Source organism: Phacochoerus africanus, chromosome 14 (assembly GCF_016906955.1).
Source record: "Phacochoerus africanus isolate WHEZ1 chromosome 14, ROS_Pafr_v1, whole genome shotgun sequence".
Lineage (NCBI taxonomy): Eukaryota > Metazoa > Chordata > Mammalia > Artiodactyla > Suidae > Phacochoerus > Phacochoerus africanus.
The window spans coordinates 18,317,443-18,334,620 of NC_062557.1; the positions used below are offsets into that span (position 1 = coordinate 18,317,443).

Here is a 17,178-nt window from a genome sequence, read left to right on the forward strand (position 1 = left end):
ACCACCAGAGCCTTAAGACCTGGCAGGGGTGCGAGCTGAGTTAGATCCACGGTGGTGCTGAGCCTTGGGCCGGCAGAGAAGGGCAGACACCCCTGGTCCCGGGGAACCAGCCCGGGCAGGGTGTCTGCTTATGCCGCTCCTCATGTCGCCATGGCAGCCAGGTGTGCCCAGGAACCAACGGGGGTGCACGGTGACCAACCGCAACTGTCCCTGTTTCAGAGGCAGCAGAAACCATCTCAGTTAGAGCTGAGAATGCCTGCGGAGGGGCATGGCCCTCTGAGCCACACGCCCCTCCTGGGACCTCTCCAAGGGCAGCCCACCTGGGAGGGCAGGAGAGACCTGTGTCCCCCTCCCCAACTCCCACCCCCAACCCCCCGCAGCTGAAGAGCAGTGTGTCCCCTCACGAAAGTAATTACTGCTGTTTGTCAGAGGCTTGCCGGGGGGCTAGGTACCAAGGTAGGCTGTTTCAATGAGCTACTTCCTTTGAACCCCATCTCCACCTTGCCTGGCAGAAAATACTATACCCATTTTATCAATGAGAAAACGGACGGTCCTTAGAGCTTGGGAACTTTGCCAAGTTCATGCAGTTACTGGATGAGCTGGGATTTGACCTTGGGTCTATGTGACAGCCCCCCCTCCACGCCAGTTACCTGAGGCGTTACGTCTTCCTGCCTCCTCACACTCAGAATGCGTATCTGTGCCCCCTTTCTGACAGCCAGTCCGAGAGTCTTGATCAAATCCCCAACAATGTGGCCCACGCGACCGAGGGCAAAATGGCCCGTGTGTGTTGGAAGGGGAAGCGTCGCAGCAAAGCCCGGAAGAAACGCAAGAAGAAGAACTCCAAGTCCCCGGCTCAGGGGGGAGCAGCCCTGGCCAAACCCCTCCCCAGAACCCCTGAGCAGGAGAGCTGCACAGTCCCCGTGCAGGTGAGACCCGCCACCATGCCGCAGCCCCCCAGTACCTGGGCACCATCCAGGCTCAGGGGCCTTCAGAATGGTGCCTGTTGGAGTTCCCGTTGTGACTCAGTGGATTAAGAACCCGACTAGTAATCCATGAGCATGCGGGTTTGACCCCTGGCCTCGCTCAGTGGGTTAAGGATCTGGCAGTGCCGTGAGCTGTGGTGCAGGTTGCAGACTCAGCTCGGATCCGGCGTAGCTGTGGCTGTGGTATAGGCCGGCAGCTGCAGCTCCGATTCGACCCCTAGCCTGGGAACCTCCATATGCCGCAGAGACAACCCTAAAAAGAAGTAGAGTGGCGCCTGCGCCTTGGCCTCAGCCCCGTGTCCTAACACCTGTGTTTTCCCCACAGGAGGATGAGTCTCCACTAGGTGCCCCATATATTAGAAACGCCCCCCAGTTCACCAAGCCTCTGAAGGAGCCGGGCCTTGGCCAACTCTGGTTTAAGAAACTCGGGGAGGGCCTGCGGCCAGCACTGCCTCGACCGGAACTCCACAAACTGATCAGCCCCCTGCAGTGTCTAAACCACGTGTGGAAGCTCCACCACCCCCAGGACATAGGCCCCCTGCCCCAGCCCGCTCAGCCCTTTCCCTACAGCAGACTGCCCCACCCCTTCCCCTTCCACCCGCTCCAGCCCTGGAAGCCTCACCCCTTAGAGTCCTTCTTCCTAGGCAAACTGGCCTGTGTAGACAGCCAGCCACCCCTGCCTGGCCCACACCCGGGCAGACTGGCCTGTGTAGACAGTCAGAAGCCCCTGCCCGGCCCACACCTGAAGCCCAGCTGCCCGCCTCGCGGCTCGAGCGAGAAGTTTTCCGTGGAGGAGTACCTGGTACACGCTCTGCAAGGCAGCGTGAGCTCCGGCCAGGCCCACAGCCTCGCCAGCCTGGCCAAGACCTGGTCGCTCGGGGGCTCCAGGCGCCAGGAGCCCAGCCCCGAAACTGAGGACAGCGAGGGGGTCCTGCTCATTGAGGTGAGTGGGCCCCAGACACGTGTACGCACCCCCTCCCCGTCCCCTCCGGGCCGTCGGTGTTCACGACCCGCTTCCTCCCCCTTTGCCTCTAGTTCTCTGAGTGGATAACTCGGTAATGTTTGGGGTTCCCGCACCCAGATTCCTGGGTTTCATCCCATCTGTCATGGACATTATCCCTGCCCCCGACCCTCCTCGCCGTCCTTCCCACTCTTCTCCCTTTCAGCTCCCAAGTCATCTTTTCATGGTCAAGGTTGTTGATCATTTCCTTTCTGCCCCACAACCACACGTCTGGGGGACGGTCGGCTCCCCAGACAGCCCATGATGCTCCCCTTTGCCTTCGCCTGACTCCTGTAACCCGCTCTGGTCCCGTCTCAGCTCTGGTGGTGTCCTTGATCGTGAGGGTTCAGCCCCGAAGCCTGGCAAGGGCTGCCGCCTGGAGCGCCTTCCTCACTGTAACCCGTCGTCCCCCCACCGCCCTGGCCACTGACACTGGCCCCTCTCTCCTGCCAACCCCAGAAACTCAAGCCGGTGGATTATGAGTACCGAGAGGAGGTCCACTGGGCCACGCGCCAGCCCTGCCTGGGCAGAGGCGCCTTCGGCGAGGTCCACAGGATGGAGGACAAGCAGACCGGCTTCCAGTGTGCCGTCAAAAAGGTACGCCGGCCCCGGGCTGCGGAGGGAGGTCGGCAGGAGGCCCGTCGCGTGCCCTCTGCTCTCTTTCAAGGTTGATCACCGGGCGGCCGCGGGTCTGACCTCTGAACGGAGCCTGCCTAGCCTGGCTGCCCTGAGTCCCCAGAGCTGGAAGGGGACAGTCCCGGTCACATGTCCCTGCCTGGGAAGTGCGCTCGGTGTGTGAGAGGCCCCCAGGGCAAGTCAAAACCTGGAGGATGGTTGGATTGTCGCAGAATTCATGTTGAGCCGAAACCCCTGAACCACATAGTGAACCGGGAAGCGATAGCAGGAGCATAGCCTCCACCTCACAGGCGCCTCCTGAAGGAGTCAGATCTGGCTGGAGTTCGGGCTCTGCCTCCTGTCGGCTGATGTCATAGGTCCTGTGAGATGGACACCGAGGGGAAATGAGACTTAGCGAGAGCTCCAGGCTTGTCTGACTGTAGAGTTTGGCTTCCAACTGCTCTTCATGGGGGGGAGGATTCATGCTCCTAGAATTCTGACTAGAGGCAGAGCCCTACGTCACCTCTCCCACTCCTTCATCTCACTGATAATAGAACTGGAGACCAGAGAGGGTCTTCATCTTGCCCAAAGCCACACAGTTGGTCCTGGACTCGAGGCCTCCTTTGTCAGATCACACTGTCCAGGCCCAACAGACCTCAAGGGTGTCAGCCCTGTTCCCCTTCAGATCTCGTTTCTCCTAGCCCGGACTCTCGACTGGAAGCCACTTTGTCCTTGACCCAAATTCAGCCTGAGAGCCAGCACGAGGACTTCCTAAGGCAGAAATCGGAAACATTTCCGTGGGCCATTTCCTTGGGCCCCGTGAAATAGGCTAACTCAGAGACAGACCTTGGTTTTAAGCGGCTTTGGTCAAGGACACTCCGATCCCCAAAAGGCAAGGAACCAAATAGCCAGACCAGGCAGGCCTGGGGCGCTCCGTCCTCATGCCGAGCAGACTCTGCGGCCGCCACTGTCATGGGCGCCTGTGGCTGTAAGGGCTGAGGATGACAGATTGTGACGTGCAAATACCTGGCTTCCCGGGCTTGTGCGTGGCCAGGTGTTAGAGTTCTAGAGTTCAGGCCTCGGGTGATGGGATGAGAGGGGGACTATCCGCAGGTATTACCCCAAATTTCAGACATACCGTGTCAAATCAGTGAGCTCCCCCCGTGCCCGTCCCCACCGGCCAAGACACGTGCTTAGCTCTTGCCAGCCCGGGGCCTCATCTTCCGCTGGGCTGCCAAGGCCTCCTCAGCTGCAGTCCCCTCCCCAGGCCACCGGAGACGGCTCAGCTGTCCCTCCTGAGAGGCGAGTGGGAGGAGGGCAAGAGAGTGTGAAGTGTCCTGGGGCTGAACGCCCAAGCGGGGAGCTGAGTCACTGGCTCCTCAGCTGTTCCCCCGCTGAGGCGCTCAGAGCCCCCGGGCAACAAGGTAAACAAGCCTAATATAGTAGAAGAGGACAGAGACTCCGTTTCTCACCTCCCCGCGGCACTCGCACTCGGACAAGCTCCAAGCACAGGGCACGGACGGGCCAGGCCCAGAGCTGCAGCGGCTCGAGCCCCCAGAGCCAGCCCCTCTCAGAACTCTGCCCCCTCCCGCCCCCCGCCCCCCACCAGGGTCTCGGCGGGGTTGGCTCCTGGCAGCCCACACAGCTGCCTGTGGTTGAGCAGACACCCCCTGCTCGCTTTCCAGGGCAGAGGCGTAGGGAAGGCCGTGATGTCCGTTAGCATTTTCAGCTGGAAGATCTGCGAAACAGGTCCTTGCTAAGGGGGTCGGGGTGGCGGGTGGGGGCCGAGGATCAGAGGTCACGCTGCACAAGGGGTCAGGGCCAGTCTGCGCGCCCTGGGATGCTCCCTAGGGAGGATCCAGGATGCAGAGTGTCATGTGACACCAGCCCTCCCGCAGTCCCCCTTCCAGGACACCGGGGGCCCCAGGCCCCTCCTGTTGGTTGGTCACGAATCCAGGATTTAATGTTAGGGATTGGGGGTTTTGTTTTTTAAGGTTTTGTTTGATCTTACTTTTAATTTCAAATAAATAGAGGGTCTTTATAGAGGAATGGTGCCCAGAAAAGCAAAAGTCTCCCTGTTCCCCAACCCCCTTCTGAGGTAACCAAGCTTTGATGTGGATCTTTTAGATTTGCTATGCGTGTATAAACATGTAGTGGTTTTTTTAAAGGAGATTGCACTCTGCAGGTTGTTCTGTACCATGTTTTTTTAAATAATAGTCTGTCATGGACAGATTTCCTTGTTGGCACACAGGCATCTGTCTGGTGCTTTTTCACGGCCAGTGTGTATAAGTTCTTGTCCTAGTCAGTGGATGAAGTCTGAAGATCCATGAAATCTGGGAACTTTAAAGTGTGTGTATGTGTGTGGCACATATGGGGACACACACTTTTTTTTGGCCATGCCCAGGGCATGCAGAAGTTTCCAGGCCAGGGATCCAACCCTGACCCCAGCAGTGACCCAAGCCACAACAGTGACAATGACGAACCCTTAACCACTGGGCCACCAGGGAGCTCCACATGCATTTTTTATTTATCAGGTTTTCAAAGGGGTCTGTGGCCCAAAGAGGAAATGGTTCGTTTGAGAATATCTGGCTCAAGCATGGAGTTCTGGAGCCTCCTTTTAACTCTGCCCTGATCTGGAGTAATGTGGCCTTGGCCAGGTCATGCCAGTTGTCATTAACCAAGCACCTGCTCTGTGCCAGACGCTGTGGCAGGGACTGGAGACAGGTGTGGAATCCACATGCCTGAGCTGAAGGAGCTCGGACTGTAACGGGGATGGACACTTTGACGGTATAAAGGTGGTCGAAGCAGCCACCTGCCAGGGACGTGGGTGAAGTCAGCCGGGCGAGTGTGGAGAAGGAAGTCAGTACAAGGCCAAGGGGAGAATGTCTCGATGGTGATGAGGAAGCAAGAGGGAAGACTCTAGGAGTTCCTGTCGTGGCGCAGTGGTTAACAAATCCGACTAGGAACCATAAGGAGGCAGGTGTGATCCCTGGCCTTGCTCAGTGGGTTGGGGATCCGGCTTTGCTTTGAGCTGTGGTGTAGGTCACAGACGCGGCTCGGATCTCGCATTGCTGTGGCTCTGGCATAGCCCGGCGGCTGCAGCTCCGATTGGACCCCTAGCCTGGGGACCTTCATATGCCGCGGGAAGCGGCCCTAAAAAAGACAAAAAAAAAAAGAGGGAAGACTCTACTGGACTCCTTTGTGCCCAGAACTGTGTGGGCCACCTTCACCTTTTATGTTCCTAGGACCTTTGAAAGGACTTGCAGGCTCTTATTCCCTCTTTTACCATTGAAATAAAATGGATATGGGGGTTTCCGGTGTGGCACAGTGGAAATGAATCTCCATGAGGATGTGGGTTCGATCCCTGGCCTCCCTCAGTGGGTTAAGGATCCAGCGTTGCTGTGAGCTGCGGTGCAGATCAGGCTTCCCCACCAAACTCCCAGCTCTGTTACTCTATATCCAGTGACTTTGAGCAGGTTACTCATCCAGTCTTCAGCCTCCTTGTCTATAAAATGAGATAATATCACCTCATAAGCTCTTGTAAAATGTAAACGACTAATGCTCATCAAGCGCTGAGTGCCGTGTCTGGCATGTGTTAAGTGGGCATTAAGTATTAATTCTCATTAACATCCTCCTCGGAGCCCAGCCGTCACTTTACAGAGGGGGACCCTGAAGTCGAGCAAGGAGAGGTGGGCAGCCCTGTCTCCTGCCCGGCTCCCTTGGCACCGCCCTTTCAGCTTGCTCTCCCTGGGGCTGCCACAGCCCTCGAACTCATCTCCTGTTATGAAATGTTCCTCCCGAACCCCCTTTGGTCTAGATTGGTGGGAAGGGTTGTAACGTCGCTGGGACACTGGAGAGGTCCCACGGATTTCTTAAAAGTTAAAGCCGAGGCTCCCAGACTCTCTTGGTTCACAGCCCTTAATGTCTCCGTCATTTTTCCAAGGCGCCCCAGCCCGACACAAGTACTTAATAGTTCCATTTATTAAATAATTCAATCAAATAATGTCTTCATATTTGACTGAGCAGCAACCTAGTAGCATTTTGTAGCAACAGTACACCTAACAACCTAGTAGCATACACATAAGTTGAAAGATAAATTTGTTTTATTCTCAAGCAACATACATTACTAACAGGGTGCTTGTTGGGCATGCGCAGCTTCTTAAATTTTGAAACCATTGGACACTGTCACTTTCATTTCCGCATTATCCCCCTGAAGTACCTTTTTGTCACAGCAGCTTCCAAAAACCCAGCTTCATAAAGATATAGCATCAAAAGAATGCAAGGCAATCATGGAAACTGTCTCTAGCTAGTAGTTTGTATGGTGACCCCAGATGTCAATCATCGCTCTTTCCCTCAAATGTACAACACGCTGGAGCACCCTTCAGAGTTCCCTGCAGTGCCCCGCGTGCGTCACCTCCCGGTTTGGGAGCAGAAGGGTTAAAGACATTTGCTAATACAAGGCGTATAGGCGAATTAGTTCCAGCTTAGGTTCAGAGCCGGAAATACTGACGGGGAGTCAAAGTTTATGCGAGTTGATTAACCAAACCAGATATTCTGCAAGTAACCAAAAGAGAGACATTTTCCACTGATAGGCAAAAGTCCAAAAGCCACACATCGTCAGAGCTCCTGTTTGCCAAGTCAGCAGGTCCCCAAAGAAAACTGCCAGGCCCTGACTTCTTCCAGGCCAGTTATGTTACCACTCGCGCCCCCTGGTGGTACTTCTCAGGGTTAACATGGGGAACAGCTGCAGCCAGAAATGGCAGGTCTCCTTTAGGAAGTCTAAGCAATTAAGCTACTCTTATTTGAGCTGGAGGGAGGAGGTAGAGAGCTAGCATTTCCTGAGCCCCTGCTGGTTGCCAGGCCTGCTGCTGGTTATTATCCCTCCAAATCCTCACTCTACCCAGGAGCCACCTTCCCCACTGTTCACATATGGAAACACATAGCTTAGGGGAAGTGTTTCTACCTTTGGAAATGGCTGAGCCAGGGTCTCGGCCCAGGATGTTTGTATCTAAGGCCTATTTCCTCCTGCCATGTCACGCTGGTCTCTGCAGAGAGGAATGGATGGGAGTTCCCGCCGTGGTGAAGTGGGTATCCAACTGCAGTGGCTTGGGTTGCTGTCATGGCTGAGGTTGGGGGAGTGTGGTCGGGGCCCCCCCCGCCGCCCCCCCCACCATTCAATCCCCAGTCCAGCACAGTGGGTTAAAGGATCTGGCGTTGCCACAGCTGAGACTCAGATTCAGTACCTGACCCCAGAACTTCCATATGCCATGGGTGCGACCATAAAATTTAAAGAAAGAAAGAAAAAAGGAGTGAGTGGTCCCTGGTTGCCCAGGCCATTAGGGGAGGGGCCTTGACCAAACCCCTCCCGGTAGGAGACGCCTCTTCTATGCCCAGATCGTGGGGAAACAGCTGCAAACAGGATAAACAAGCACTGGCCCTTCTGCATGGCCATTTTAGCCCTCAGGGGACAAGGCAAATAATTATGAGCGAGCAGTTAAGTGCTGAGGAGGATGAACTAACAGAGCCAGAATCTGGGCCACATCAGCTCTGGCTCCAGAAACCCACCATCTTAAGAGCAGACATAGATGTCAATAAACAAGGTCCCATGATCTAGAAATTGTCCAGACATTGGGCTGGGGAAAGAAAGTTCTGTGTTTGGCAGATCTGAGGGTAGGCAACATGCCAGGGGCCTGGCCAAGGATTATCATTTTTGTGTGAGTGCATTTTCACAGACCTCAGCGCTGCAAAACTTTAATCAAGTACCAGGCATTGACCGCAACCCCCAAGACACACAGTTTAGTCTCTGCAGGTCCAGTAGGCCTCCCGGGTACCTGCCTGGCCTCGGAACCGTCACTGGGAACTTCATTCTCTGTGCAGGGAGCTCCAAGTCCCTCCCCCTGACTCCCAGCCGCCTCTGGGCTCTTCCAGGTTCGAGTCGACGTCTTTCGGGCAGAGGAGTTGATGGCGTGTGCGGGATTGACATCACCCCGAATCGTCCCTTTGTATGGAGCTGTGAAGGAAGGGCCTTGGGTCAAAATCTTCATGGAGCTGCTAGAAGGTAAGGAACCAGATGCCATCTCTGTCCCTCCAAATTCAGAGCCAAGGGTTTCCCCAAGTCTTGCCCAGGCTGGCCTTGGTTCCCCAGTCAGTCCATTTTTAATCTCTTGACCCTGTGACCTCGGCAAGAAAGGCCTTCTTTGCCACCTGCCCTTCGAAGGCCCATGCCCTGGACTGGCCGGGAGGCCTGGAAGAGCCCCATGTTAAGACTGACCATTGGTCTCCTAGGTGGCTCGCTGGGCCAGCTCATAAAGCAGAAGGGCTGTCTGCCAGAGGACCGGGCCCTTTACTACCTGGGCCAGGCTCTGGAAGGGCTGGAATACCTCCACACCCGAAGGATTCTGCATGGAGACGTGAAAGGTAAGCCTCAGGGTGCCTGCACCCCATGGGGCTCTCTCCTCACCCCGTCCTGCCCGGCTTCCTCCCAGATCTCCTGGGCCTGCTTCAGGAAGGGGACGTGTGTCCTCCCAGCCCTCAGCCTGGCACTGTAGTTTCCAGCGGGCAATGCCCACGGGGAGCAGCAGGTCGAGTTTCTGCACACCGGTGACCACTGAGGGTGGGTGGCAGCAGCAGGGCTGAGCGGCCGCGTCCCCTCACCCTCCAAGAGCCTGCCTGCTGGCTGCCTCCAGCCCCAACGGCCCTCTCCTCCCTCCCTCTGTGACTAATGGAACTAATCAGAAGCAGCAGCTGCCACGTAGGGTCAGCCAGAAAACGGTGTCGCTGGAGGTCGAGATTGGCCCAGGCCCCTCGTGACTCACCTGTTCCCCTTCTTCCCTGGGGCGGCCTGGCAGCCGACAACGTGCTCCTGTCCAGCGATGGGAGCCGCGCAGCCCTCTGCGACTTCGGCCATGCTGTGTGCCTTCAACCCGACGGCCTGGGGAAGTCTTTGCTCACAGGTAGGCCCCTCCCTACAGTGATGACAGCGGTGGCCTTGGCTGAGCATTAGCCCTGCACCGTCTCCCGTCCGCGCCTTAATGGCAATCAGAGCCAGAGCACTTTGTGGCCACTGAGGTGGTTCAGCCTCACAACCACCCTAGGCTATCACGAGGATTTAATATTATTGTGCTTAAATGCCTATTTCCGATGTTTCTGTTATAGGGGAGGGTAACAGAAAGGCAGGCGCCTCGCCCTAGGTCCCCCGTCTTCTACCTGAGATGCCCGTCTTAGCCAGGCTTGTCTGGGGAGCTGTGCTCCCAGCCCACGACCTCAGCCCTCCCACATCTCTGAGAGCAGTTTCTAGAAGCAGAACGGGAAAGCTCACCAAGGGGCCTGGGCTCTGTAGCTGGAGAAATGCGTGTTTTTACTTCCTCTCTTTCTGATTATTAAAATAACCCATGTCTACTGTGAAATATTTGGCAACTACAGTGTTAAGTAGTTTCGAAGGGAAGGGGAAAAAAGAATTCTTACCATCCCTCTTGGCCAGAGAGATAGTCAAGAATATTTTCGATAATTCTCTCCAGCGTTTTTTTTTTTTTTTTTCCTGTACATAGTTAAGGCCGTTATAACACAATTTCGTGCCCTGCTTTTTTATCTATAGCATTAGCATAAAATGATTTCATTTTGACCAAAGGAAAAACAATCTTTAAGAAGTGATTGTTGGAATGCCCGCCGTGGCGCGGTGGTAACGAATCCGACTAGGAACTATGAGGTTGAGGGTTCGATCCCTGGCCTTGCTCTGTGGGTTAAGGATCCTGCGTTGCCGTGAGCTGTGGCCGCAGGTGCGGCTCAGATCCCGCGTTGCTGTGGCTCTGGCGTAGGCCGGTGGCTATGGCTCCTATTCGACCCCTAGCCTGGGAACCTCCATATGCTGCGGGAGTGGCCCTAGAAAAGGCAAAAAGACAAAAAAAAAAAAAAAAGAAATGATTGTTGTTAAAGGGCCACTGATAATTCTAAAGATGTAAATTGCACATGGATACCTGCCCTCCACTTTAAAATAACTATAGTGTTTTCTTCTTATTATAAAAATATCTTTTCTAATATCTTTTGCAGAAAGTAAAGCTAAGCAAAAATTAAAAAATACAAACCACCAGAAAAAAAAAAAATACTGTTCACACTGGTACCAATCCTTCTAGTCGTCTATGAATATAAGTTTTCCTTTTTCTTTTTTTAACTTACTAAAATTTTGGGCCCATCATACAATTTTTTTTTTCTTTTGTCCCTGCCTGTGGCACGTGGAAGTTTTCCAGCCAGGGATGAACCTGTGCCACGGCAGCGACCCCAGCCTCTGCAGTGACAATGCCAGATCCTTAACCCACTGCACCGCAAGGGAACTCCAGGAGCATCATACCATTAATCAGTTCCCTACGACCTAATTTTCAATGTCCAGTCCCTCCTCCCCCCACATTGTAGAAAGCACTTCAGGGTTTGGTCTGAAGGGCAAAGCCCATGTTTTAGGTGATAGAGTCTTGGTACCCGTCCCCAGCAGAATCCTCGACTTGGTTTGTCCCCAGCAAGTTGGATTTGGAGGCTATTTAAAGTCCCAACACAGGGGTTCCCGTCGTGGCGCAGTGGTTAACGAATCCGACTAGGAACCATGAGGTTGTGGGTTCAATCCCTGGCCTTGCTCAGCGGGTTAAGGATCCAGCGCTGCCATGAGCTGTGGTGTAGGTCGCAGACGCAGCTCGGATCCCGCGTTGCTATGGCTCTGGCGTAGGCTGGCAGCTACAGCTCCAATTAGACCCATAGCCTGGGAACCTCCATATGCCGCAGGAGCAGCCCAAGAAATGGCAAAAAGACCAAAAAAAAAAAAAGTCCCAACACAAAGCCAGGTATCTCAGGAATTGACTGGGGTGGGGTCATTACGAAGGCTCTTGCCCATCAGAATCCACAGTGGCCTTTTCTGTCTTGCCACACCTTCTCAGGGGACTACATCCCCGGCACAGAGACCCACATGGCGCCGGAGGTGGTGATGGGCAAGCCCTGTGATGCCAAGGTGGACATCTGGAGCAGCTGTTGCATGATGCTGCACATGCTCAACGGCTGCCACCCGTGGACCCAGTACTTCCGAGGGCCGCTCTGCCTCAAGGTCAGTGACGACACCCGTGACGCCCAGCAGGGCCATGGCACCCGGGCTTCAGGCTTCAGGTGGCCTCCCGTTTGGCTGCTCTTCAGTGGCAGACGAGAACAGGAAGAAGCCTTATCATAAATGTGGGATCCTGACTAAAATAGCTGCCACCCAAATCTGAGGGTCCAAGGGGAGATCCTAGGGCGGGGACATCCTCGAGTTCAAGGTTCAGGGCTCTCTTGTGTCAGCACCCCTCCTGCCTCCTAACAGGCTGGGCCGGGAGGTCATGGGTGCCTCTGGCTCTCTTGTGTCCCGCCTGGCCCCCTTTTGCACTTTTCTTGGAAAAGTCCCAGCCCTCCCTCTAGACCAGGCCACTCCAGTGCTTGTGACCGACCCCAGCAGAGCAGGGCGGAGAGAGTGGGGAGGAGCAAGGACAGGAAGCCGGGGGCCAGGAAGTGATGGGGAGACAGGCCTCCTATGTTGCCTTTCAACCCGCAGATTGCGAGCGAGCCTCCACCTGTGAGGGAGATCCCGCCCTCCTGTGCCCCCCTCACAGCCCAGGCCATCCAGGAGGGGCTCAGGAAGGAGCCTGTCCACCGAGCGTCTGCAGTGGAGCTGGGGGGGAAGGTCAGCCTGGCGCTGCAGCATGGTAAGAGCCCCGGGCTGGCTGCAGGGGGCAAGAGAGGCGGCAGGCTCGTGTAGCGGCCAGGAGCAAGGTACTCGACCTTCAGGGCACGGGTGTGACACGAACTTTGGGCTTGTTGGGAAGCCTGAGGTCACATGGGTCAAAGTACCTAGTACCGAGCCTTGATGCAGAGGCTGTGCTCAAGAGGTGGAGGAGGAGTTCCCGTCGTGGCTCACTGGCTAACGAATCCGACTAGGAACCGTGAGGTTGCAGGTTCGATCCCTGGCCTCGCTCAGTAGGTTAGGGATCTGGTGTGGCCCTGAGCTGTGGTATAGGTCGCAGACTGGCTGAGATCTGGCATTGCTGGGGCTGTGGTGTAGGCCAGCAGTAACAGCTCCAATTGGACCCCTAGCCTGGGAACCTCCATATGCCACGGGTGCGGCCCTAGAAAAGGCAAAAAGACCAAAAAAAAAAAAAGAAAGAAAGAAAGAAAGACAGCAGGACTGTCCTATTCCCATTTGAGTGGCCAGCTTAGGGAAGAGGCTTCCCCAGAGCCTGAGCACTGACCTCCTGAGCGGTGCCCCGGGGGCCACAGGCATCCTCCCTCACAGGCCACTTCCAGCCTCTTCTGCTCAGCAAAGGCGGCCTGGCCCGGCCCGCCTCCCCTCACCGCGTGTGTTCTGTTTTGTAGTGGGGGGTCTGAGGAGCCCGTGGAGGGGAGACTACAAAGAACCAAGACATCCGCCGCCACTCCAAGCCCACCCGCCACCACGCCAAGCCCACCCTCACCAGACCCCGGGTGCCCCACCGGGGGAACTCTCACCTGGGGCCCCGGGGCCCCAGCCAGCGGAGGACGCAACAGGTGGGGCCCCGAAGCTCCAACCCCCTCCACCCCCGGAGCCCCCAGAGCGGAACAAGTCCCCAAGCCCGCACTGGGGCAAGGAGGAGTCTGGGCCATGGGACCCCTTGCCTCTGTCCTCGCTGGACCCGGCCCCCGCCAGGAACCCCAGCTCACCGGAGCGGAAGCCCACCTTCCCCGAGCAAGAGCTGCAACAGCTGGAAATAGGTATGGGCGGCCCCATTCTCTGGGTCCCTGGGCCCTGCACCAAGGCCTGGGCTTTGTCACCTTCCCAGCCAGCCCCTTCCCTGGGGGTCAGTCCCGGAGTCTCTGCTGAAGAACAGTCTTTCACAGCCGTCTTCTGCCTTTCTCTGCAGAATTATTCCTAAACAGCCTGTCCCAGCCATTTTCTCTGGAGGAGCAGGAGCAAATTCTGTCGTGCCTCAGCATCGACAGCCTCTCCCTATCAGATGACAGCGAGAAGGTGAGTTAGTCAGGATCCCAGGGCAGGTGGCTTTGTGTCCAGCCAATGAAGGGGCTGTGTAGAAGTAGCGGGTAGAGGGCAGATGCTGGGGTCACCCCTTCCTTCTGGGAGAGGTCCTCACTGGGGCGGGGCTCCCGGGTTCTCAGAATGAAACGGTCCATCGCCAGCAGGCCTGGACACAAGGGAATGGTTTGGCTCCTAGGATAGTCAGGGAAAGGCTCGGCTTCGGTCCCGTAGAAATACTCTTCCCCCTCCTCCACCCCACAGTGCTGACCCCCAAAAGTGCCCAGGAGAGCGGCTCTCCAGCCTAGGACGTGGGCGCTTCCTCACCCAGGGGCGGGCCCAGGGCTCCCTTGCCCCAGATCAGACCAAAGCCCGAGCCGGTTCCCTGAGCCTGGGGCCTCAGTCTGTGCCCCTGTTGTTTCAGAACCCGTCCAAGGCCTCCCAGAGCTCACGGGACACCCTGAGTTCCGGCGTACACTCGTGGAGCAGCCAGGCGGAGACCCGCAGCTCCAGCTGGAACATGGTGCTGGCCCGGGGGCGGCCCACGGACACGCCAAGCTATTTCAATGGTAGGTCACCTGATCCGCCTGGGACTGGGGAGGCCGGGAGCGGGGCTCAGCGGGGAGGGGAGAGGAAGGCACCTGGCAGCCAGAATTTGAGGCACCTGGCCATTCAGTCGGTGTGGAGTAAAGGCCCTGATGAGCAGAGCCTTTCTTGGGAGGGCAGTGGTTCTCCAGAGCTCACGGGACACCCTGAGTTCCGGTGTACACTCGTGGAGCAGCCAGGCGGAGGCTGGTTCTCCGTGCACAGCTGATGGAGCCCTAGAAGGCCTTCAGCTTGGGGCAGAGAGCGGTCTCCAGGCCTGGAATTTAAAAAACAAAACAAAACTGAGCGCTTAATGTCTTCTAAGGGAAAAGGGCGAACAGGAGCCCATGAGCATTTGCGTGAAGGACTCGGCAGTAGGTGTGCCGAGATCTTCCCCTGGCTTTGAGGTCAGAAGATGAGAAAGCAACCTAGGCAGACCGTTTTTGTTTTCCAGCGTGGCTGCACAGTTGGTGTCATGATTTTGACAGAGCAAGGGTTTCATCAGCTCACAGCTCCCTGGCCCTTCCCAGGGCCCCTGTGACTCATGGCACCAAGCCCTCACGCCTGGCCAGAGGCTGCTCCACCTCAAGGGACATTACAGTCTCACTTGCCCACAGTAATTTAAGAATCTCAGTCTCCAGTTCCTTCTGCTTTCCCATAGCAGCCAACCTTAGCTCTTTGCATGGTGCGGGCCAAATTCCCGGTGTCGAGACGGACGATGGCCAGGAAGAGCTGGCAGGAGTGTAACACTGCGGCCACAGCATCCTAAAGGCCGCCTCTGCAACATCGTCAGAGCCCCCCCACTTCGCTCCACATTGGGTTCCCTAGGGAGCTCACAGCCGCTCCTCTGACAGTCACCTTGCCTGCCTTCCAGGTGTGAAAGTCCAGATCCAGTCTCTCAATGGCGAACACCTGCACATCCGGGAGTTCCACCGGGTCAAGGTGGGAGACATCGCAACTGGCATCAGCAGCCAGGTAAGGGGGCAGGTGCCTGTTCAGGGGCAGAGTCCCAGGATCCAGCGCGCCTCGCCCAGTCCTCCAGGAAAGAGGCTTTGGAATAAGTAGGAATGGCACTGCCGGGAGGTCCCCCCAGGGTCCCAGGGCAAGACCGCTTCCCCAGGGTCTGTGCCTGGGCTGGGTCAGGTCTTCCAGAAGGAAAGGCAGATAGTGCAGATAGTCAGGGCTGCCGGCTCGGCCACAGGTGGGAGTCTCCCGGCGCGAAGGCAGACCGTCCGCTCTGCACTCCCAGGAAGCTTCAGCGCCCCTGCCGCTCTGAGGCCTTTGGTTTGTTCTGCCCCCAGATCCCAGCCGCAGCCTTCAGCTTGGTCACCAAGGACGGGCAGCCCGTGCGCTATGACATGGAGGTGCCAGACTCAGGCATCGACCTGCAGTGCACCCTGGCCCCTGACGGCAGCTTCGCCTGGAGCTGGAGGGTCAAGCACGGCCAGCTGGAAAACAGGCCCTAACCCGCCTTCCACCACCGGCTCCACTCAGCCAGAAGCAGCCTTCCTTCCTGGTGCTCAGTGCCACCCCTGCGGCCCAGGCTCTGCCCCCAGGGGTCTGCCAGCCCCTAGCTCAGCGGTAGGACCAGGGACTGGCCGCAGTAAGGTGGGGCTCACAAAACACCTCCCAGGATCTCCCACCTGTGTGCTGCCTGAGCCCGCCTGAGGAAGAGGAGGAAGGCAGGAGGCCTCTTCCCTCTGGGAACAAAGAGGATTTTTCTGCCTTGGTCCTGACAGGCTGGCCTGACCCGTTAGGATCAGTGACTACGTGCTGGCAGTCAGGGGAGAGCGGCTTCCACCGGGTCAGGGAGGGGTGGGCGAGCCCCTCCCTCGGCCTCCAGGCAGGTATGAGGGTGTGTAGCGTCTAATGACCCACCCGCAGGCCCAGTACAGGACTGGGCGGCAGGCATCCCTGCCCTGGGGTTCATGGGGAGCCCTCTGAGCCCCTTGCCCGGTCTTGCCTGGCCATCAAACGCCTTTTTAGCTCCAGAAATTTTTCAGACCAGGTCAGGGAGGGAGGAGAGCCTGCCACTGGGGGATCTCCCGGGAGAGAGCACCCCACTTCTCAGGGTGCTGCAACCCAGGCCCTGAGCTGAGTTCAGCTTCAGCCAAGGACCAAAGAAGTCGTTCAGGTGACATGGTTCTCAGTGCCTAGGCACGTGCCCCTTTGCTGCTGGCCACCAGTCCTCCCCAGAGCAGCATCCCCTGAGCCCCAAGCGCAGGCCCAGCACTGCCCTGACCTAGCTGGCCTGCAGCTCCCTTGTGTGTAGAAGTAAAGTCGGACACGAGGCCTGTCGGGACTGGTGCACAACAGACGCGAAGGAAAGCGGCGGACACAGGTGCTACTGTTCCCCAGGCCGCGGCTCTCAGCATCCGCACCCCAGCTTCCCAAGACACGGCTCGGGCACCACGCTCACTGACCCTGTCGCCCCTGGTCTCGGGGGCACTGCCAGCTGCACTTTGCACTCTGATGACCTCAAAGCACTTTCGTGGCCGCCTTCCAGGAGAGGAGGGCAGGCCAGGAGACGGGGTGACAGGACTCAACTCTTGACCCTTCTCCATGCATGTGACCCATCAAGCTTCCTCCAGATGCCTTTCAGATGAGATGCCACCCCCACCCATCGCCTCGGCCTGGCCTCTTCTTTTGGTGGGGTGCTAATCCGGACTCATGTAGCATTAATCAACTGTGAATCCCTGTGTGGTGAGGGGCCTGCGAGCCTCAATTCCTGGGGGTGAGAGGGTGTCCCCTGAGAGTCCTCCTGGGGAGAAGTTCATCCCCACATTCACCAAGGTGGCCTCTGTCCACCTATCCACATCGAGCCATAGTGCTCCCCAAGGGGAGACCCGCAGCCCCTGTTCCTGCAGAACCGCAGCCTTGGTACTGCGGAGTTCTTGCGGCAGGGGACTCTGAGCAATAAAGTTTGGAGTGATAACTGTTTAGGCCAAGATTGTTTCCACTCTCACCTGTCCATTTGCTGAACC

The 17,178-nt window shown here is 57.0% G+C and overlaps 1 protein-coding gene and 1 long non-coding RNA gene across 3 annotated transcripts in view; one reads left to right on the plus strand and one right to left on the minus strand.

Moving 5' to 3' along the window:
- MAP3K14 (mitogen-activated protein kinase kinase kinase 14) overlaps positions 1–17,129 on the plus strand; it is a 39,586-nt gene extending 22,457 nt beyond the window's left edge. For both annotated transcript variants that reach the window (XM_047756547.1, XM_047756546.1), the window contains 13 exons: positions 716–926; positions 1,309–1,926; positions 2,443–2,580; positions 8,527–8,656; positions 8,884–9,015; positions 9,447–9,551; positions 11,517–11,680; positions 12,158–12,308; positions 12,976–13,350; positions 13,500–13,606; positions 14,034–14,178; positions 15,069–15,169; positions 15,496–17,129. In XM_047756547.1, the coding sequence (XP_047612503.1) occupies positions 716–926; positions 1,309–1,926; positions 2,443–2,580; positions 8,527–8,656; positions 8,884–9,015; positions 9,447–9,551; positions 11,517–11,680; positions 12,158–12,308; positions 12,976–13,350; positions 13,500–13,606; positions 14,034–14,178; positions 15,069–15,169; positions 15,496–15,660 (2,542 nt within the window). In that variant the 3' untranslated portion in view covers positions 15,661–17,129. The remainder of the gene's footprint in view (positions 1–715; positions 927–1,308; positions 1,927–2,442; positions 2,581–8,526; positions 8,657–8,883; positions 9,016–9,446; positions 9,552–11,516; positions 11,681–12,157; positions 12,309–12,975; positions 13,351–13,499; positions 13,607–14,033; positions 14,179–15,068; positions 15,170–15,495) is intronic.
- Positions 8,334–13,058, minus strand: LOC125113714 (uncharacterized). Its single transcript, XR_007131566.1, has 3 exons — positions 12,852–13,058; positions 9,414–9,563; positions 8,334–8,608 (listed from the first exon to the last, which is right to left on the minus strand). It is a non-coding gene; the product is annotated as an uncharacterized LOC125113714 (long non-coding RNA).
- Positions 17,130–17,178: the final 49 nt, after the last annotated feature.